This window comes from Medicago truncatula, chromosome 2, assembly GCF_003473485.1.
Source record: "Medicago truncatula cultivar Jemalong A17 chromosome 2, MtrunA17r5.0-ANR, whole genome shotgun sequence".
NCBI classification, from domain to species: domain Eukaryota; kingdom Viridiplantae; phylum Streptophyta; class Magnoliopsida; order Fabales; family Fabaceae; genus Medicago; species Medicago truncatula.
The window spans coordinates 43,747,112-43,769,607 of record NC_053043.1 but is presented as its reverse complement, the minus strand read 5'-3'; the positions used below and the strand labels follow the sequence as shown (position 1 = coordinate 43,769,607).

The 22,496-nt window shown below is 31.9% G+C and overlaps 2 protein-coding genes across 3 annotated transcripts; both read right to left on the bottom strand.

The window, feature by feature from the left end:
* Positions 1–7,753: 7,753 nt before the first annotated feature.
* LOC11408872 (putative dehydration-responsive element-binding protein 2H) lies at positions 7,754–10,424 on the bottom strand. 2 transcript variants are annotated; one of them, XM_024777551.2, is made up of 2 exons: positions 10,189–10,424; positions 7,754–8,701 (listed from the first exon to the last, which is right to left on the bottom strand). In XM_024777551.2, the coding sequence occupies exon 2, from the start codon at positions 8,647–8,649 to the stop codon at positions 8,083–8,085; it is 567 nt and encodes a 188-aa protein (XP_024633319.1). In that variant the 5' UTR covers positions 8,650–8,701; positions 10,189–10,424; the 3' UTR covers positions 7,754–8,082. The 2 variants fall into 2 exon arrangements, with proteins under 2 accessions (XP_024633319.1, XP_003597059.2); XM_003597011.4 differs by having other exon boundaries at positions 7,754–8,671; positions 10,189–10,315.
* Positions 10,425–20,056: 9,632 nt separating this feature from the next.
* Positions 20,057–22,073, bottom strand: LOC11416050 (xyloglucan endotransglucosylase/hydrolase protein 9). Its single transcript, XM_003597007.4, has 4 exons — positions 21,786–22,073; positions 21,435–21,535; positions 20,744–20,937; positions 20,057–20,661 (listed from the first exon to the last, which is right to left on the bottom strand). Exons 1-4 carry the CDS (start codon positions 21,943–21,945, stop codon positions 20,241–20,243), a joined length of 876 nt encoding a protein of 291 aa, XP_003597055.1. The 5' UTR covers positions 21,946–22,073; the 3' UTR covers positions 20,057–20,240.
* Between the last annotated feature and the right edge of the window lie 423 nt (positions 22,074–22,496).

Sequence of the window (22,496 nt, the reverse complement as noted above, 5' to 3'; positions counted from 1 at the left end):
AGATGCTGGCATTACCTTTGCTGCTAATAACTAAACTATTGCAAACCACACTGACTAGGGGCTAGTATATTTTTTCCTTAGTCCACCAAACGAAATCAAAATAAAAAAAAGATAGATTTTTTTTTTTTAGTTTGTCATGCAGATTTGTTAGATAATTGGTGGCTCCCTCTACAAGGCGATAGAGGCACCGACCTTTACTTTATAGCTTTTACTAACTACTGGTAGTAACTAGAACCTTTAATATTGGTCCTATTTAACCCCCACCCTCTTGGACAACTAAAATAATTATATAAAATTGTTAAATTACAAATAAAGTGATTTAGAATTGAATAATTTAATAATGATCACTTTAAGGGACTCTTCTTGGGTAGTACCTTTTCTTATAGGACCAAACCTCTTACATTTACATTTGCCTTTTTTTGTTTAAAAGTTAAAGGAGTGCAGATACTATTATATATTGACTTGTATCTTCTTGCTTTATAAAATATTAGGATCCCCCGTTCTTTATCATATTTTAATCATACATTTCTTTTTAGAGAAAAAATATATATTTTAGTCATGCATATCAATACACAATCTAAAGCTCATTGTATACACCATGTTAGTAAAAACATTTTTAGTGCTTGATGAATTAACCATTAAGGAAACCAAAAGGAATCATGAACAGAAATTTGGTCAAAAGGGGATATGAATTTCTTAAGACACTTTTTATGGGATCTTTTTATGCTTTCATGTGGAAGAAAGTACTATACTTTTACTCTTAACAAAAACGTAATCTCCATGCACCTTCCTTTCTCTCTAAAAATGAGAATTCAGACAAACAGAGTAGTAGCAAAAGAAAACAATTATCTAACAAAAACAATTAAATTGAATCTCATATAATCCCTACTCATTACTCTAGTATAATGTAAACAATACCAAATTATATGCGTGGATACATTATATTATAATCATATTACAATAAAAAAAAAAAATACTAGAAATAAAAAAAAGAATTGTCTACAACTGAATTTGTAGTGCAGCCGATTGTTTGCTAATAGATTAAGAAATTACATATTCTCTTAATCTAAGAGTACGGAATCGACTGCAACATAAAAACGGTTTCATAAGTACCGAATCTTCCTACCATAGGTCCATAGCTTTTTTTCCAAATCACCATTTTCTTTCTTTCTTTTTTTTTTTAACTTTTTTTCTTGTGAATTACACCATTTTCTTCCTAGTTCCTAGACTAAAATGTATACATAAAGAAACAAAATAGTTGAAACAGAGCATATCAATGAGCAACACCACCACCACCATCACTATCCTTTTTCCTTGTAACACGAATGTAGCAAAAAACAACAGCAAAAGTTGCACTAACTAACCCACCAATGATCACACCTCCACCAGCCATTTCTGATGATGAAGAATGATGTTTTCCCATCCTTCTATAATCTGGAGCCATAGCGTTTTCTTCTTTTGATTCTCTTTCACCTTCTTCCTTTGATGTGGTAGAAATTTTGTCACTCTTGTGATAACTTAGCTGAACTTCTCTATGATTTTTAAGCTCCATTGGCGCAGGAGCCTCAGAGTAATGAACATCTTCCATGGCTTGAAGTGCTACCAAGAAGATATGAGTTATCAAGAGAAAAACCAAGCCAACTTTGCTCATTGTGAACATTAATGTGTGAAGTTGTAAGAGATAAGATATTGGCCAAGTAAAGATTTTGGTTTCTTGTTTCTTGAAAAGAGTAAGTGTTAAGTATAGGTGTGTGTGAGTGAGAGAATGAACAATGGTGGAGGGGGTTTTATAGAGTGAATAAAAGGTAAAATATATTTTGTGGGAAAACTTTTTTTTATAGGAGGAGGTTCATAGTTACAATTATGGGCCCCACTTATAATAAATTATAAGGAAGTAGGAGTTTGGTTTTGGGATTATAAATAATAGAAGCAAAAATGTTAAATGCACACTTAATTTTCAGTACATATGCGAGAGAGTGACACCTGGTTAATCACGAGCTAATCACATATAAAAATAAGGTTAATTCATCTAAGCTATGGTTAATGATTAATTTAGACCACGTTAAAGTTAATTAAATTTTTAACATGATTAATGTCTAAATATTATTAGTCTAGTAAAAGAGCTAGTACCTTTTATTCAAAATTGAACTTAGACTTGGTGGTTGATAGGCCAGCTATCAACTTAATTTTTGCATTTAGTAAAAAACTAACGCGGAATACCCTCTCAACCGAACCTTCATTCATAGTGTGATTTTCACTTCAACTCATTCATTTATATTTCATTTAATGTTCATTCAAAATTCTAAGGTGGAAGTTGACATCCTAGTGTGTAGTAAATTAAGTTTGGGTTCGAAATGTCTGTAGATTTCATTTGTAAATTTCAATTTTCTTGAATGTCAAAGGCTAGATATATGTAGCTGCTTACAAATAGCGATTGCCAGTTAGGATTGCAATGGCGTATTGGTTAATTCTTCCAAAACGTCATCATCACATTTATGTCAAATTCCATATGAGGAATAGAAATGCATAGAATCCCTTTTCCTAACTTTCCAAACAGAGTTTCAAATGCTTGGAAGAAAACAGTTGCATCATTTTGTAGCTGGAAATTAGAAGATGGCAGGATAATGCATTAATTTCCGATTAAATCACTTTCATCATAAATATCATCGATCCATTGTAACATTTGGGCATAACTAACACTATATAGCTGCGGATCTGTAATCATCATAGCATGGAATATAACAAATCTTAGGCATTTGGCTGTTTCACACCTCATACTACGTAATTTTGCGTACGTGGCAAAGCAAAATATATGAGTCTTACATAACTTTTAGTTTGGTCTAATTTTATAAAGCATACTATAACAATTATTAAAGGTATAAATCTACCGTTTGCAAGATGCCAAGGTGACATGATTTCTAACCAAACCAAAATACATAATCCCTTATTTGTCAAAAGCTAATTATGAATTTATTGTTTGCTACAAGCCAAAAATGATACTAGTATGGTTCATGTGTTATCAATGACAAATTGGATCATAAAATATAATAATTCTTCTCCAATAATACCTGTCACATTTTCAACCTAAAAAATGTCTAAAAAGAGTACCCCATTTATTTTTATAAATTATACGCACTAATTAATATTATGCATTTCCTCGGGAGAAAATATAATGTTATGTGGATTACTTTCTTTGAATAGTTTAAACAAAATCAGTTTTTTTCTTTCATTTATCATATTTCGGGTGAAATAGTAAAACGTTGTTACTCATAGAGAAACGATTAACATGTGTAGTTATTTTCTTTGCTAAGTCAAGAGTATATACATACATCTATTTTAATTATTAGACGTCTCAACTAGGTTGACACCTCTAACAAACAATTATCATCTACAAACATATTCATAATATCAAACACACACATATAAGTAGAAAATACAATAGAAGATCAGGTGAAACCTAACCTATTTCATTAGCAAAAAAACAAAAACAAAAACAAAACAAGAAAGTTAACGGACACGATAAGCTGATAAATCAAACTGAACCCTTAAAAGTCCTCTTTAATAATCTACTAAAAAGAGAAAGTTCATCTAATTAAATAGATCAATAACAAAATCATCGTCATTTGCTAATTTATCAGCACATCCATTATCTTCCTAGAAAATAAGAATGATTGTGGGTGCATTGTACCTTCTAAATTGAAAGTGTTTTGATAGAATCCAAATTTTAGAAAAGTATGATCCATATAAGATATGAACCAGCCATTTGTTTGTATAATAATAATTGAGGCGGCAGGTGATATTGATATATTTCGTTTTTCAACAAAGGTAAATAAATTTATATTTCTTTTTATTGAGGTTTAGGTGATCGAGTTGATACTTGATATTATTTGGTATGATTCCAAGAATATCTTGACTTGTGATACCAAGAGAAGAGATTCAATCCCCACGACACATCTTTTTGACTCGTAACATGGGCGCGGGTAACATGTGAGACTCAAAGCCGGTGTACTACTTCCAAGCATTTTCATTTTAAAAAAAGTCGGCACAAAAATACATTTCAGTATTTATCAGGAATATATGTTCTTATACATCTGAAGACACTCGGTGTTTCATAAATAAATCAAGTGTTAATTTGTAAATTCAAACGAATTATATATTTAGGTGTTAAAATCGTGTTAACTCGAAGTTAAAATCATTTTTGTTGAAATTATAATGTTTGATGAGTTTGAATGAGTTAAAACGTAGTAAATTCGGTTAAAATCGTTCGAGTTTACAAGTTAGCATTTAAAAAACATTTTTTTTTAGGTTTGTGCTTTTTCTTTGGGACGATTTTTTTGTTAGAATCTAATTCCTTTTTTCAAGTCTAGTAGTCCAAAGTACTTGTCTTGTCTTTACGGTTAACACTTTCTTGTCTTGCTTTTCTTTCTTCTGAAACCTTCTTAAACAAACAACACAACACGCAATATATGTGATTCTGGGAGTTAATTTTGTATTTTGATGTTAAGTTGAGCATAATATTTTATAATGGTGGTTTGGTATACTTTGCATTTATAATTAAGTCATATTTTGTACTATTGAACTATTTACAATATTAGCTTACGATTTAAGTTTTTTTAAGTAAAATGAGTTGAAGTAAACTCTCGAGCCGTAAAACCTTGCATTCATGTGTATGTACTATGACAAAGATAGAGATAGAGATAAGAGAGAATGAAGTGATAAGTAAGATATTTTTATAACATTATAAGAAAAAGATATAGAAAAAAAATAAAGTGTTAAATAGGTGTAAAAAAATTCGAGGTGTTAAAGAACTATTGTTGTATTTATTAACCATCTCAATCAACTCAATAAAAACATTCATTAACCATTATCTCAATTTTTTATTTTTGTTTCATTTTATTAGCTACTTCAAAAACTAAAATCTATTAATATTGTTTTTTCATTCTACATTTCTTTATATTAACTAATTAACTAAGGGTTGTATTGTTCTTTAAAAGCATCAAGTTTTCTTAGGACGGTTCTTAGCATTTTCCATTAACAAAATAAAATAGTTTTTTATATGTGTGGTAGGGCTAATAAGGTCTCCATAACCTCAATAGTTTTTTTATAGGTCAAATGCATCTAAAGGTCCTTTAAGTTTTTTCGTTTTTTCCAAAGTGGTCCTTTAAGTTTCAAAAGTCTCAAACAAGTCCTTTTAGTTTAGTTTCGCATTATAGATAACATAGTTGGTAATTGCTTCCTTGAACTCATCTTTGGTACCAAATCTGGCTCCTAACATCCACTTAAAATCAGTCATCTTTTTAGGCATGACAAATGATGAATAATGTTCTTTGTTGCTATCATCTAAATCATCACTATCATCCTCTAAAAGTACTTGTTTGAAACGATTCAAAAACTAAAAGGACTTGTTTGAGACTTTTGAAACTTAAATGACCACTTTAAAAAAAACAAAAAACTTAAAGGACATTTAAATACAGTTGACCTTTTTTATATCATTATATGTGTGGTTAGGGTTTTTGGGAGGCAGTGAATGTGAGTGGCTATGAGGTTTCGTCATGGAACATTTGGATGTGCTCGAGGATTTATGCATTGCCAATGAGTGTGACTTCGAGGTAGTAGAGTTGCATGTTGATTCAAAAATGGTTGTGCAAAATTAACATATCCAAGCTCTTAGAAGACTTCATCAAATTGATTGTGAGGCTAAGGTTTGTAATGCTTATTGTGAAATAAAATAGTGTGAAGATGTTTTTTTTAACACGTCAAAGACCTTCCAATATCTTAATGTCTCTACTTAGATCACAAGCTTGTGTTACCAAGTTCGACAAATAGTATGCAGATGTTGTTGCCAACATGTAGCGAGACAGAGATTTAGATTCGATGTATTATGAGAAAAATCTGGTTTAAGTTAGTTTAGTTCCTCAGTTTCTCCTAGAATGATTTCGTTAAATTATTGGTAATTGATACAACCTATTTATTCTCGCTAAGTTGGTAATTTATTTAAAGCTAATCTAGTTTGTTTGGAAAAGGAGAGTTTCATAGTGACGATATGCATCTACTTACCAATCCAATTCATAGCTTTGGAAAATCACAGTGAATGCAGTGAAACGCGAGATTGAATAGATTAATGTCTAACCAAGTACAATCTTAAATTTATGCATGTTTAGATTTGCTTGTATTTATATTTAAATCTTCTAAATAGATCATTTCTTCACTTTTGATATACAAATAAGTCAGAAACCTAGGCAGGGTCAATACTTCGATAAGATTTCAACAGTGCTAGTACTTAAACACATGAAAAACATATAACTCCAAATACTAGTCAATCAAATAGAAGAATGTTGTACCACTCCACATTAAGAACTTATATTTATTTAATATGGACTTTTTAACATTGTCACACCTTTTAAGAGTTGTGTCCCGGCAACTTTACTCTATGAAACTGATTTGATTGTAACCTTTCTTTTTTAGAGGCTTTAGTATTTGCCTGTTAGCATATGCGGGCACCTTAACCAACTTATAAGTAGCATTTTCTATGGCCAAACTCGCAATTAAAGCACCAATGGTCAATGAGAAATAATTCTTAAGAGTATATTTGAATTGCAGGCTTACAAGGGAAAGTAAGGGGACAAACTTACTTTTTTATAAAATTACGGATAATATAAAATGTTTTCATTAAAATAAATTAAGTGTAATTGAATTTGAAGTATTATCTGATTGTATATCATGTTATTATTTCAATTTTAAAAAAAAATATTTTATAGTCCATGAAAAAAATTATAGTGATATATGTAATTTTAAAGAGAAAATTAAGTCATTTCCCTTCATCACTCTCTATCCAAACACACTCTAGAGTTTCAGACTAAAAACCCTCCTAAAACAGTTAAAGAAGAGTGATAATGCAAAAATTTCATTGATGACTCATAGGAAAAGTATAGTACTTTGCAAAGATGAAATGCCGAGTTAAATAACAAACTCAGCTCAATATAAGAGAGTGTTGTTTATGTCAAATAAACTCGACTAGCAACACTCACATTTCAACACTTTTTTTAGCACTTACTTTTTTATTAGATGAAATCAATGTATGTTCCACCCCTTTGTGTATGTTCAATTTCCAACGTGTAGATTCACAATGATTTAAACCAATAAAAAAGTGAATATAAGAGAGAATGTTCAAATGAGATGGTTGGTAGTATTACTCAAGAGACTGACTATTCCTTGCTGAGCAAACTGTATTAAAAAACTTGATTCTCTGCTCAATGATTCTAGATTCTGAAACTCATTTGTGGAGCATAGAATCTTGGAGCTAGATGGGATTCTGAATGTTCCTTTTGGTGCTTATTCATAGTTGGTCCACTGTGAGGTCATGGAGTAGGAGTGACTTTGCAATTGGGTCTACACAGAGAGAATTGACTCTTTCTATGTTCATTTTCACGTTCTCAATATATATAAAAAAATAAAAATAAATAAAAAAATTAATATAGCATATCCACATCAAAGTCAACATTTTTTTTGGTTCTTAATTTTTCATTAAATATAAAATATATCAATTAAAAGATATAAGACATGTAATGTAACAATCTCATAGATTCATCATGAAAAACATTTCTAGTGAAATTTAGTAGAATCTAAATTTTTCGACACACAAAAGTATGAAATTCTCATTATCCTACTCTCAATCCTGTTTGAGTGTTATAGAAATTGACATTTACAGCAAAAATGGAACTATTCAAATTCAATAATCCACAAATCAGAGTGCTCAAGTATAAGTGGATAACTTTACCAGGGCAGATCACAAGTTATTATGCAGTGTAAAGTGTATACCTAGAGGCAAAAACAAAATGGAGAAGAAATGTAGAATACATTTCACATCTTATAAGTTAAAACTTGACTGAATATTAAGAGTGCATAAGGCTACTTTCCAACCAAGTTCATTTTAGTTTTACAAATTATTGCAACAGCTAATCAAAAGGACGAAACATCGAGATTCATTACTCCTAAGTTGATCATTAGCAAGTACAAGAGCTAAATATTCATGCCATTTCAAAATCCCTGTAAGCAAAATGTACATCATCAACAAGGAACCGATTAATTTATCTCCGACTCACCTTCCTCATTCTCCTGCTTTATACTTAAGCATAAGGAAGTTGGTTCCATATCATTACTGTCTTCTACTCCTATCCCTGAGTTATCTGGTATTATCATGGACTCGGTATTTGTTGATACTGCCAAGTGATTTGCATCTGGAGAATCGTTTGGAGATTCATCAGAGAATCTAGTAACCGAAACATTAGGAAAGTTGAGACGCGCACGAGAACCATACATTGCCCTGGCTGCCTCGTCATAAGCAAGAGCAGCACCAATGGCGGTGGTAAAAGTACCTAGCCATAGCCTACTCCCTCGATTCGGCTCACGGATTTCAGAAACCCATTTCCCCCAAGTCCTTTGTCTCACACCTCTATAATTACACCGGGAGTTTTCCGGCCCTCCTTTACCTTTCATACACCCTTTCTTCGATCCTTTGGCTGCAACTTTGCGAACAGGCTTATTCGCATCATTGCCGGCATCAAGTTGGGCATTATATTCCCTCCATCTTGCCAGTATCTTACCCAGGGACTTAGATCCATCCCCCTTTTCACAAGCTTTCGCCAACATATGCAATTCAATCCAAGTAGCACTTCAACACATAATAATGAACAAGAAAAATCTGAAAATGTTAATATCAAAATTGAGGCAAACATGTCTAATCAATTCAATAAATCACTCAATTCATACTGGAATGAACATGTCTTCTGCTACAATTCATATTGGAATTGCATTTTAGCAATTGTACTTGTGTGAACCATAATTTCCTATCCCACTGAAATTGGTGTAGTGACTGTGTCAAGCAATTTTCAATTTCAACAATCAGATCTCAAAGTAATGACCGAGATAGTTTAAAACTGATCTTGTTATCGTGTAATCTAAATTGTCTGATCTCTGATTAACAGCCGAGACCGTTTACTGCGTGAAAACGTGTGCTTTACCCACGGCAGGAAATCCATATCCCATTCTAGCCTACAAACCAGACACCACTCTTTTTCGATGCAGAGAGAAATGATAATTCTGTCATAGAGTGGAATTCAAAAGTATGCAGCAAGGAACATACACATTTATTCCATTGTGAAGATCAAAGTAGTCAAAACCATAAGAAAAATTTTCAGTGCAGAAGTTATTCGATGTAGAGCATTGTTCTAATGCTTCTAGCAACTTGTCAGATTATACAAAGGAAAGATTTTTTCTACAAGCATGAATGCCATAGACTACGATATGCCTGAAATGGTTGTTCTTATTCACGAGGATCAGCAGCAATATGTCAAGGAAATTTGCATCACCAAAAATAAATTGTGACATGAATAGCAAAAGTAATAAAATCTGAAATGTTATTGTAAAATTTAGATAAACATGAAAAATCGGAATAATAATGAATAAAAGAAAATCTCAGCACTACATTACATAATAATGAGCAAGAAAAATCTGAAATGTCAATGGAAAATTTAGATAAACATGTGTAATCAATTCAAATTCAATAGATCGCTCAATGTAACCCAATTTGCTAACCAGTATATCATGGCAATGACAACATAACCTTCATTAATGTGTTAGTTATTCCATAACTACCTTCATCATACATTAATGATCACTCCCCTCCTTCTAAACATGTTTCTATTGACCCGGTTTGGTATCACAGTGAGCCACCGTGCTTTTGCACTTTTGCCAAAGCTCAATGTATGTTTGGTAATTGGTTCCACTTTTGGAGGAGTCAAAATTGATTCTTGAGGTATGGAATTGATTTTGACATGTTTGATTACTGACTTTGCCTCCGGAATTGATTCTAACTTAAAGCAAGAAATTGAAGCTTTTGATTTTAGACTCAATTTAATAGAATCAATTCTGCAAAATCAATTTTAGTCACCGCACAGTCAAACACATTTTTGCAAAATCACCATGGCCCACCATGATTTCGGCATGATATCAAACATGCACCAATTCAAAGTATAAACAACAGCATGTAAACTTCTAAAACAAAATGAAAAATTCAATCAAAAGGGTGAAAATTAATTCAATCAAAATAAAACAAACACAAAAACCCATAATTTGAAAACAAGTAAACAATAGAAGAATGAAAAGAAAATGAAGGAAAAGATAGATTACCTGAGTAAAGAGGTGTGAGAAATTGGAAGCGCTCCTGAGAGAGCTTCAAAGAAAGAAGAATCAATGCGAAAAAGAAGGGTGCATATTGGGATGAGAAAAATGACGAAGAAAACAGAGATGTGTGTTTTTCAAAGACAAGATGACACCGACAAGAAACTAGGGTTTTGTTCGGGGCCGCTAAATCATCGTTTTCGAGACTAGACGTGTATGTGTTTGTTTGGTTGTGGAAAGAAAATGGGGAAAAGAAAGAAAGTGGAAGGAAAGAGTGAGAGTAGAAAGTAGATAAGTGAAGTGTCCGAGACACTTTCTTTCCCACACTATTCTATCTTTTGTTGGCTAATATTGACGTATATCTCAAACATATGTGTCTCAAAAAATAGAATAGAGAGATTCGTGTGAATTTCATCCGATAAGAGAGTGAATATTTGAGTAAAATCATTCTTAATGGAAGTTTAAGACTTGGTACCTATTAGATACCCCATTTGAGAAGAAAAGTTTTTGGCGTCTTAGACCATCTCCAATGAGAGAGTCGTAAACATTTAAGACTCGGTATCTATTAAGTACCCCCATTAGTAAGAAACTTTTTTGCGGTCTTGTAAGACTCGAGGTCTCACTTAAGACCTCCAATCCTAAGTAGGCCCCACACTTTTATAATATAAAAAATTGAAATGTGATGATATAAAGTTATTGATAGTTAAAAAATTATAAATGTGTGATGTATATAGGTGTTACCCATTTAAGTACCCAAATATGAGTGTCTCCGTTGAGATACTTTATAAGACCAAAAATCTCACTTAATACCCCAAATCATATGTGGGACCTACACATTTTTAATATTAAAAAAATTAAAATATTATGATATAAAATTATTGATGGTTGATTAAAAGATCCATTTAAAAAAAATTGTGTGAAATGTTGGATTGGAGGGATTGAGTGCTTATTAGGTACTATTACTAAAAAATTACAAATAATTTGTATATGTAAAACTCATTATAAAAAAATGGATGTCTATGCCATTGTCGTGAATGATCTAAGTGTTAAAAAAATGTTTCAGGTACTTCTTTGAGAGATAATGACCGAATAAACTTTTATTATTCGACCAACAAATTATTATTATTATTATTTCGACCAACAAATAAACTTTTATTTCACTCAATATGCTGGATTATATATTTTTTTTTAAGAAATTAAAATGGATTAAAATACTGAAAGTTTGGAGATTTCAGCACAAGGAGTGCCAAAACCTCAGCTAAAAGAGTCAATTACAAGAGTGTCAAAAGGCCAAAACATGAACAAAAAAGAAGGCTACCATGTTACATAAATATTCCTAAGCAAGGTAAAGGGTCCAACCACCATGAATGGTAGGAGAAAACAAAACTAGGTCGGTTCGCTTTCAGCCACCAGTATGATTGGAGCTTAACTTTATCTAACAATTGATTAAAAGAAGCTTCTTTTTGGTGAAATATACGAGCATTTCTTTCAAGCCAGATCACCCACACACAGGATAGCCAAATAAGATTAAGAGTTGAGCGTTTGCTGTTAGAGAAGCCGCTAAAGGTGCCAAATTGATATAAATGGTCTAACACATTTTCCGGAAGCACTAATTGGTAACCAAGCTAGTGAGAAATGTCATACCAAAGTTTGCCAAAAAAATCACAAGAGATGAATAAGTGTTTTGCATCTTCGATCATGCCGCATCGCCCCACGCAGAAATGAACATTCGAATGTAAAATGTGTCTTTTGATTAAATTGTCCGTTGTAGGTAATCTATCATGTAACAAGCGCTAAGCGAAGAGACTGATTTTCAGAGGCACTTCCTTTTTCCAAATTTCATTCATGTGAGTAGCCGACAAGTTGTTACTGGTGAATGTCAACAAATGATTATAAGCACTTGTAACTTTATAACTGTTGGAGGCATGCAAGTGCCAAATCCACCTGTCAAGATGATTAGGCTGCAAAACAATACTAGATAAAATATCGCAACATTCCTGCACTTTCTCTTCCTCCCAAGCCAACAAACGTCGCCGCCACTGCCAAGCTTCACCCTCAACCCCCCACCCAGAAGAATACATTTCAGCCACAGTTGCCAATTTATTAGTAGCAAGATCAAAAAGACAACTGAAACTATTCTTCAAAATTAACCCATCAATCATTGTATTTTTTTCAACTGATGCTGCACCAAGCGTTCTATTTGTGTTTTTGTTGTTATTTTGGCTGAAAAATCTTATAATATTTATCTATTCATGGTGACGAATTCAGAAATTTTGATTTGAGGGGGCAACATTTTCACTTTTTTTAAGTGTAATTAAAATATAGGAAAATGATTTTCGGAAATTTAGGACTGGTGTCTCTTAAATTATGTGATATTTGAGATTTAGATTTCTATCTCATGTTTTTTTTTTTTGTCATTGATCAAGAGACTTATTTATGTTAAAAGTTTTATTTATTTGTTTACTCAAACCAAGTTTTTTTTGGCGTTGATTAAGTATCATATAATACGCAAGCAAATTCATAATACACTCTAAGAAAATATGGAAGTCACTGCTAATTGCTAAAGCATGAACACCACCGGTGTTTGTAAGTTCTTCACAAATAAAAATATTCAATGATTTTTTATGGAGGCAATACTTAATTTTTAAAGAAGATAAACCTAAAACTATGCAATAACATACCGTGAAAGAGTAATACCCCAACTTCGTTCTTGAACTTTCAAAAATCAGTCAAATTCGTCCTCAAATTCTGCGAAATATCTATTTAGTCCCTGAATTTTCAAAATGCCAATCAAATCAGTCCCTCTGTTAAGTTGGCCTGTTAACGGACGTGACATGTACTGTTAACCGCTTACAAGGCTTACCACGTCAGATGTCACGCAAGCAGGGACTAATTTGACCGAAAATGATAAAATTATCAAGGACAAAATTGATTGATTTACAGAAAATTGCAAAATTCCCAACATATCTTAATGTGATCTTTGGTGCATATATTTGCTGAACAAAGTAAAAAGTAAAAAGACATGCACTTTGATGGTTGAAAATACCATCATAATTCATATTGATGTTCATAAGTCATTACATAGCCAAAAAAGAACATTACATAAACATCAATTCATAAGTCTTACATTTGATGTTCATAAGTCATTACATAGCCAAAAAGCATAATTTAAACAAGCAACACTGCTTTGGAAATCCTGGAGTTGGGATAAATTTCATGTATTGGGGTTAAGTAGAAGCGGATGACCAGTAACTTGGATATGAAACTCTAATAACTCCAGGAACAATTGGATTTTGTAGAACATGACCACTCACTAGTGTTTGTTTATGCATGTCATTTGAAATCATTGGTCCTGTCAAGCCATATCTCCTTGTACTCATTCCCTGGAATAAAATCAATCAAAGGAAACCTTAAATTACAACATTATCTATCAAATCAGTCCTTAAATTATCACAATAAGTATCAAATTGATCCTTATTTTGAGGGGTATAGTTGAAAACACGGAAAAAATGACAACTAAAAAGTTACAACTGCAATTTTTACCATTTCCATTAAATTGGTCCTTGTACACGTGGTTGTCTTGTTGACACGTGTACAGGACAACACAGCATACAAGATGACACATCATCATCAATAACAGAGCTTATGGACGGAGGGACAATTTTGATAAACATCTGCAAAATTCAAGGACTAAATAGATATTTCCTAAAATTTAAGGACGAATTCGACTGATTTTTAAAAATTCAAGGACGAAGTTGGGGTATTACTCTACCATAAAAATAACAAGCTAGTGGGGGCAGTTGCCCACACACCACCAATTACACAAACATGCATGGATCCGTGATAATTTATAGTACATAAATCTAAGTATGAGAGGAAATTTGTCACAAAAGTAACCAAAAAAAAACATTAATACCTCAACCTGCAATTTTTACGATGACAATTGCAAATTTTCTCATACTCTCACACAATTGCAATTATCACGATAACAAAATTGCAATCCTTTCTATTAAAATCATTGCAGAGAAAAATGAGGATTGCTTTTTAGGCCCCCCCAATATCTCTTTAGGCCCCCTAAAAATACAAAAATAACCTTTAGAATATATCCGGTAGTTACATACCGGTAGTGCATTTTAAATTTTCACATTTTAAACCTTCGGTATGTACATACCGGAGGCACATTTTCAACTACATGTATGAAATTATCAGATGGTTTACCGGGGTCCAAATCTTCTATAAGTTTCCATATAGTGGAAAACGTGACAAGATCCTTAACTCCGTTCAATATGGATGGTCATTGGTCAATCTTTTATTGATACTAGGAATGAGAGCCATGAAACTGATGCTTCAGTAGTTGCAGATTCTTTCACTTCCGAGTCTCTTATCTTGACAGAAACCATCGACGTATATCCGACAAACGCACCTTATAAGAGGAAAGTAAGCCCTGCAAATGCTGAGGAATTCAACCATTCTAGCACCTCTAGGAAAAATTTAGTTATCATGATCTTTCTCATAGGTCATAATTTTTATTCTTTACATGTTTGCTAGTTTTACCAAATATTGCATTGCTCTATATAGGAAGAAAACAAGTACTGATGATGCCAATGGACCTAAGACACAAAAGAGGTTGCAATTGCAAAAGGTCTAAGTGTACAAAAAATACTGTGAATGTTTTCAATTTGGTAATTCCAACAGTTTGAAAATGTGCCTTCGGTATGTACATACCGGAGGTGCAAAATGAGAAAAGTTAAAATGAACTACCGGTATTTATCTACCGGAAGTCTTATAAAGGTTATTTTTGTATTTTTAGGGGGCCTAAAGAGATATTGAGGGGGCCTAAAAAGCAATCCTCGAGAAAAATTGTATATCCTCTAAAGACACACAATTACCTAAGTCTCAATACATCCAGAAGATAATAAAATGTCGAAATTGTTAGGCCGGATGCCATGATCGGGGTTCGAACCCCGATACCTCCACTTGTGTGTGTAAGTTTATAATAGCTTTGCCATTTCGTCTATCTATAAAAATAAAAAAAAAGAAGAAGAAGACTGGTGTTGTTGTAGTGAAGAAAATTAAAAACAACTTTTTTTTTTGACAAAAAAATTAAAAACAACTTATCATCTCTTCATTTAAAGTCTCGTATTTCTTCATTTTATATCAATTTCAACTTCACAAAGTACAATATAATTTTTACACATTTATAAAAGGAGTACACTTCAACTTTTTTGTCATCTCATTTATCCTTATTAAATCCTTCATGGATTTTATTTATTTAACTTGTTAGTGGCCAAACTCTTCACAGTAATGACACTTGACAATACTCATGTTTGTTTATTGAAATTTTCTACCATGTTAATCCCCACAATACTTCTTTTTCTTTTTATTTTACCACCTTCATATGAAGATTCATCTACATGACTACATCCATTATTTGTTTACTCTCCTTCAATGCTCTCTCATACATCATTTAGCGGCAGTATACTATTTTCTGCTAACACTGAGTGAAGTGTAGGGCGTTACTATTTGATATCTCTTTGGTTCCTAATGTTTTCAGATATTTGGGAGTGACTTCCGAATACTGCAGAGAGGTACTCTGTGAGAGGTGCCTATGATTTGTTGACGATTGGGGATGATTCTCAGATGGGATTACCTTTTGAGTTGGTGTGGCATCCTCAGGTTCCTTTGAAGGTTTCAGTTTTTGCGCGGCGGCTTATTCGAGATCGATTACCAACGAAAGCTAACCTGGCGACTCGTGGTGTTATTTCCGCGGATGATATCTTTTGTGTTTCTGGTTGCGATCACGTGGAGACAGCTGATCATTTATTTTTATCTTGTACTACGTTTGCATCTTTATGGCAGCAGATGCGTGATTGGATTGGTATTTTAGGAGTGGACCCTAATATCATTACAGATCATCTGGTGCAGTTTACTCATTTGGCAGGTGTTGGTAAAGCAAAAAGATCGTTATTGCAGCTTATTTGGCTTTTGTGTTCTTGAGTATTGTTAAGTGAACGTAACAACCGTCTATTCAATAATTCTGTTAATCCAGTCCCTCAATTGTTAGATAAGGTTAAATTGTTATCTTTGGGGTGGCTGAAAGCTAAAAAGGTTGTGTTTGTTTATGGTACGCAGAGTTGGTGGTCAGACCCTTTTGCTTGTTTGGGCTTTGGCTAACTAGTGTAACCTCAGTTTATTGTATACTTAAAATTTTGTAACTTTTAGTGGTATCCTAGACACACCTTGTGTTTGGAAACCGCTGTTTGGTGTGTTATATAATTTCATTTTGATTTCTTAAAAAAAAAAAAAAAAAGTCATTTAAAAGTTTTGGGCAGTGAAGCCAATAAAAGTAACACTTGCTCTTCATCTTTAGTATTATCCCCTGTATTTTTTGTCAAGTTTCTTTCAACACTGTCACTTAATTTATGAAGCAAGCGTCATTCGAATTGTGCTTGCTGCTTTTTTTTTTTTTTTTTTTTTTGTATTTCTCATTTTGAATCTTTCATCTCACTTGATTTTTCTTTTTCTAAAGCACAATCAAGATCTTGTTTCATCGAATAGTCTTGCATTGTGGCATAAGGAGAAATTCATCCTCCCTTCAAACAAAGGAACATTCAACTTCAAAGTAGTCATAACACTTCTTACGAAAAACACAAATAAGATGATAACCGATTTCTTTTCAAGTAAATGGTGTGGTGCATTAGTTTGCTTCTCTTCCTTCCTTGATCGAATCATTTGCTCTGATCTCCTTACCCGAAGAAGAAGAAAAAAAATAACATTTTATTACTCAACCAATAAGCTCTCACTCAATTACAATGTTTGCATGGAAAAATTACAAACTTTCAAAACACACAACTACTCGAACCCTAATTCACCTAAAAGACTAGTGTTGTGATGAAGAAAACTCAATACAAGTCTCTTGTGAAGGGATATCCATGGAATGGTTTGTAAACCCATTAAAATGTATGGGTAGGTTGCTTGCATAAGTATATTTTAGTGGATAGAATACTAGTTGTGCTTCATCTCTAACGAAGGATCTAGTACCACTTATATTAATACTTTATCCAATTAAATACATACATACATTTGTTTGCCGTTACAAAATAATGCAAGTCTCCATATTTATTAGTCTCTACCTCTTTTTTCTTTCAACTACTTGGTGTGTAAATTGGATGAATTCATAATTTGCCACAACAAATTCCACATAAATATATTGAATCCAACATTAGAGTACAACGTTTGTTTTTTCTGAATGACAAGTACAACGTTTGTTAAGATCAACATCTAGCTCATTTCAACAACAAAAAAATATGAATTGATTTAATATTATTAAAATATTAAATTCAAATGAAAATAGAATAAACTTATCATTTTTATGTTTATCTATAAATTTATAAGCTAATTTAATAGCTCAATTTATACTCCAAGGAGTGTATATAAGCCATGCAGATCAAAGTCGCACATGTTGATCATATGAAATAATTGAATGCTATTAAATCTGAGTTATGTTACGCTCCTCTAAATGTTGTTTAATTTTTGCACAGCTCATCAAATCATTTATATAGGCCCCTCAATTAAATCATTTGACCTAAAAAAAGGGACTTGTGTCAACCTTTTTTATGTCAGCACTGAATTAAGAGGACCCATAACCATCCAACTAAAAGAGTATTACTAGGACCACACTTGGGGACCCTTACATGGGATCGATATTATTGTGTGTAATTATTGGTGACATTATACATAATGACATATATAAGCATAAGTTTCACGGATCTGCATGCTTGTTGTCATGTTATATTAAGTGACTCAAGTTGGACAACCTTGTGATATTTTTGAAGGTAGCCATTAGCCACGACAACGATGACCATCATAAATATTTGTCCTTATTGAAACACGAAAGTGTAAATGAAAAACGAGCTCTAAAGTTCACATCATCATATTAATGTCTATTTTTAACATATTTGGAAGAGTATTAAACACATTATTTTAGTTTGAAGATTTGACTATGGTATGCAATTCATATTAACATATTTACTTTATTTTTAAAGAACATATTAACATATATATATATATATATATATATATATATATATATATATATATATATATATATATATATATATATTAATACTATAAGCAAACAATTTATTGAGTTAAAAAAATAAGTAAACACTAAAGTCTAAAACAACAAGCAAACAATTTATCTATTAACCCTCAAAAGTGATTCTACAACCCTCAAAAGTGAAAAAGTGATTTTACATTTTATCTATTAACCCTCAAAAGTGATTCTACAACCCTCAAAAGTGAGCCTGTTTGTTTTGGCTTTTCAGCACCAAGAAGTGATTCTACAACCCTCAAAAATGAAAAATTGAGTTTTCAATGGTGTTTGGTTTGGCTTTCAAGAATTGCTTCTATCCTCCAAAAGCAATTATCCTTGAAGCTACAAATCTTAGCTTTTGGCTTTCCTAGAATCAATTCTACATTAAATTTTATATTTTGATTATCACAACATATTATTTTCCTTTATTGCCCTTTATAAATTCTCCTTCTTTTTGCTTTGTAATTAATTTGATGAACAAAATTTAATCAGAAAACTTAACGAACCAAATTAACCCCTGAAAAATGTTTATGGTCATGAGTTAACAAATTTTGAATTTTCCTTTACGGTGTTGTCCCCATTCAGATTTACTGTATTTTTTCTTTTACCTTTTTTTTACGATATATTTTATCGTTCTTGGCAACTAACTCTAATATTATTTAACTTAAATATTATCAAAAAATATAAAATATATGAACAAATATTTTGAAAAAAAAATTAGTTTAATGATCGTATTTATTATTTTTAAATTAATATATAGAAAATTTATTTATTTAAATTTAATAATATATCTACATTTAGTATTGATCTACATATACATTCAACTACACACATTTACCTTAATTTAGCTATGTCCATTTTAGTAATTATACATTCAAAATCAATTTTGATAAAAACTATCCAAACAACGTTCATTTTGTTTAATCAATTATGCATTATTGTATCCAAACATAAATCAATTCTATTACAATCAATTCTATCAGAATCAATACTGTCAGAATCAATTATATCCAAAGCTGAATCAAACACACACTAAGTGAAGGATATTGAATTGTGCATTTAATAAATAAGTCAAACTAATATTGGAACCTATACAAAGTTTGATTTTTTAAAAACCTTTTTATTTTAATTACTTTATTTATTTCTTAATTTTAATCAAAAGAATATTTCAATTATTTATGTAAACAAATATTTATATATTTTTTTAAATTATACCTCTTGTAATTTTAAATACTTTATCTTTTATCCCCTTTTCTTTTTAATTTATTATATGTTAAAAATTTAGAATAGAGTGCAAGCACGTGATAGCTGATAGTGGAATATCATTGGTTATTGCTGTTCTTTCTTCTTTTTGTTTTTGGTAGAGATTGATCCTTCTTTCTTTTCTGCATTTTGTTCCTTTTAAACAATATGCAAGTATATGATAAATTCATTGTATTAATCTCGATTCCTATTAATAAAAAAATATGCATTAGACTTGCATCTTGGATAAAAACATCGTGATCTAATCAAAGAATTATTCTCACAAAACACGGGTAAAAACCATACCCCATAGACTAGGGTCCTCGAAATTTAAATATTAGGGACCACACTGTTAGCTTCACCTTCTCAATTATTTTGTAACTTTATCCAAATTCTTCATACCAAGACAACCCGTGACCTTGCCGTACCCCCAACGAATCTCACTGGATTTTTACACTATGTATATTGTATGATCCACGATCCATCCAATTAAAATAAAGGGAACCACAAGAATAAAATTGGATTTTGCACAACAAACAATGGAATAAAAATAATTTCACATTAAATTAAATATATTACAATGTGACACATGAAGGACATGTTCACAATATAGAGAATTCTAATTATAATTTTGAATGCATAAAAATATAACAATGCAATCAATTTCAAAATTTCTTTATGCACCAAAGTTATAGTAATAGAATTCTTCATTTCTTTCGCATCACTAGTGGTGGTGACGAACACATTCAAGTGGTATGGCCGGGAACCTAGCGGTATCGGCGCAATAGTCATAAACCATATGATTAGCCCTAACCCAAATAAGTTGATGACTCTGATGAATAGTGAGTTCATTCAACATTGGTTCATCCCACCAGTATTTTTTATCTTCACTACTAGCACATTTCTTAGCATTTTCAGTTGATGTCACTGGCACAGCAACCTCACAAGCATTGATCTCAAAATCTTTGTAGGTAGCAATGAAAGGTGCATGAGTCCAATCTGTTTTCACACGACCACCTTGTGTTGCCCAATCATCTGCATTCCATATAGAACTGTATACACCCATTGCTTGGTCTTTTGGGAAAGGAATTCCTTTGTGTTCCAAATTTGTGTGTACTCTTATTGGTGTCTCATCCACTAGAAACCTACACATGTATAAAATATGTTAGAATAATAATTAATTAAAGTTAATTAGTATATTAACATATGGATAATGTAGGTGCTTACACAACTTGACGTTGGTTCCAAAAGATTGAGTAGGTGTGAAAATCCTTAGATGGATCAAACCATAGGTTAAGTCTTTGCTCCCTGTTACCAACACCATTCACATACACATTGGTTTGAACTGAGTAAGGTTCACCAGTAGTGTTGCCCAAAAACTCAAAATCAAATTCATTATGATTTGGGCCTTCAGATGACATCTGCAACACAAAAATTAAGAATCAAATTTCAAAGTTAGATACCATCAATTATTGGTACGGGTGGAGTCACAATCACTCATAAAATGTGGAATAAATTCCATATGGTTATTAGAGGTACCCCATATTTGCAATCAAGAAAATTAGTTGCTAGATTGATATAGCGACAAAGATAATGAATGCAAGAGTCAATTGAGATGTGGATGCAAATTCAATGGTTAAAAACAAGTAGGTAGAAGCACTCAATAGCTCTGTTAGCAGTCTTAGTCTATTCATTCATGGATGATGCTAGTTGTCACATTTAACAAATGTTCAATGCATTGAGTAGTATTTATGCACACATTGTTAATATCTAAATATATGTTGATATATACGATTGTACGTATTAAACACATTCTGATTAATGATATACTGTAATAATTGTTTCTTAACAAAATGTAATTTCATAGAGAACTAAGAGCAAATTGAAGTAAAAGCTGATTTATAATATTTTTGCTTACATAGAAAGCAGTTACAGTTCCAGCAGAATCACCCTCCACAAGTTTGAGATGCACAGTCACTTTCCCAAACATATACTTGCTCTTAGATTGAAATCCAGCACCTGCAATATTTCCATATTTTTTTACTATAAGTAACACAAATAATTAATCAAGATTGTACACCATAATAAAAACATTTATTAAACAATCTATTAACAATCAGATCTAAGCTTTAAATAATCCACAATTAAACTTAAAAAGGACATTCAGTTTAAGGAAACAATACTTAATACAAAAATGTTTTCTTTTAATAATGTCTCATTCTTGCAACCTTAAAAAAAACATAAATGGTTAGTTAATTAATTACCATACCAGAATAATTGTCAAGTTTGAGTTTAAGCAAATCTCCTTCATGGACAAAATGGTCCATAGCCCAACCAGGTTGGAAGAGTTCCTCAAATTTAGAAGAAGCAACTAACCCAACAAACAAAAAACACAAAGAAAGTCCCAAGAGACAAGACATCCTAGTCATTGTGAAAAAACAAACACACAAAAAGTTTAAGGAGATACTAACAAAAAATAAACAAGAATTTTATGCTTCACAAGAAGAGAGTGAAGTGAAGTGAAGCTTCTACTCTGAAATTGTGTGAGTGTGAGGGGTCACAAGAACAGAACAATGATATTTATAGCACAAATTTAGGAGTATAATGTTATTTGATTTCCACGTAATGAATATGTGCCATATCACGTGCCACGTAACGTTTTGAAATTCCCAAGGAATGTGACAAAAAAATAATGTGAGTGAGTAATAAAAAATGTAGCCGTTGGGTGTGACCAGTGATAGCTGGCTAAAGCTGTTCAAAGGAAAAAGGAGTGGGTTCTGAAAAGAATGATGCCAGATTTTGTCCAATGGATTTGTGACACGTGGAGGAATCCAGCTGGTGGTGTTAATTGTACAGTTGTCATAAGCTGTAAGCTGTATGCACATTTAAAAATGTACTGCTTTTCAGAGCAAGTGTTGGATTTTAAATTATGAAATAAGAGCTTTTCTAAAACAAAATTGAATAAACTTCACTGTCCTAA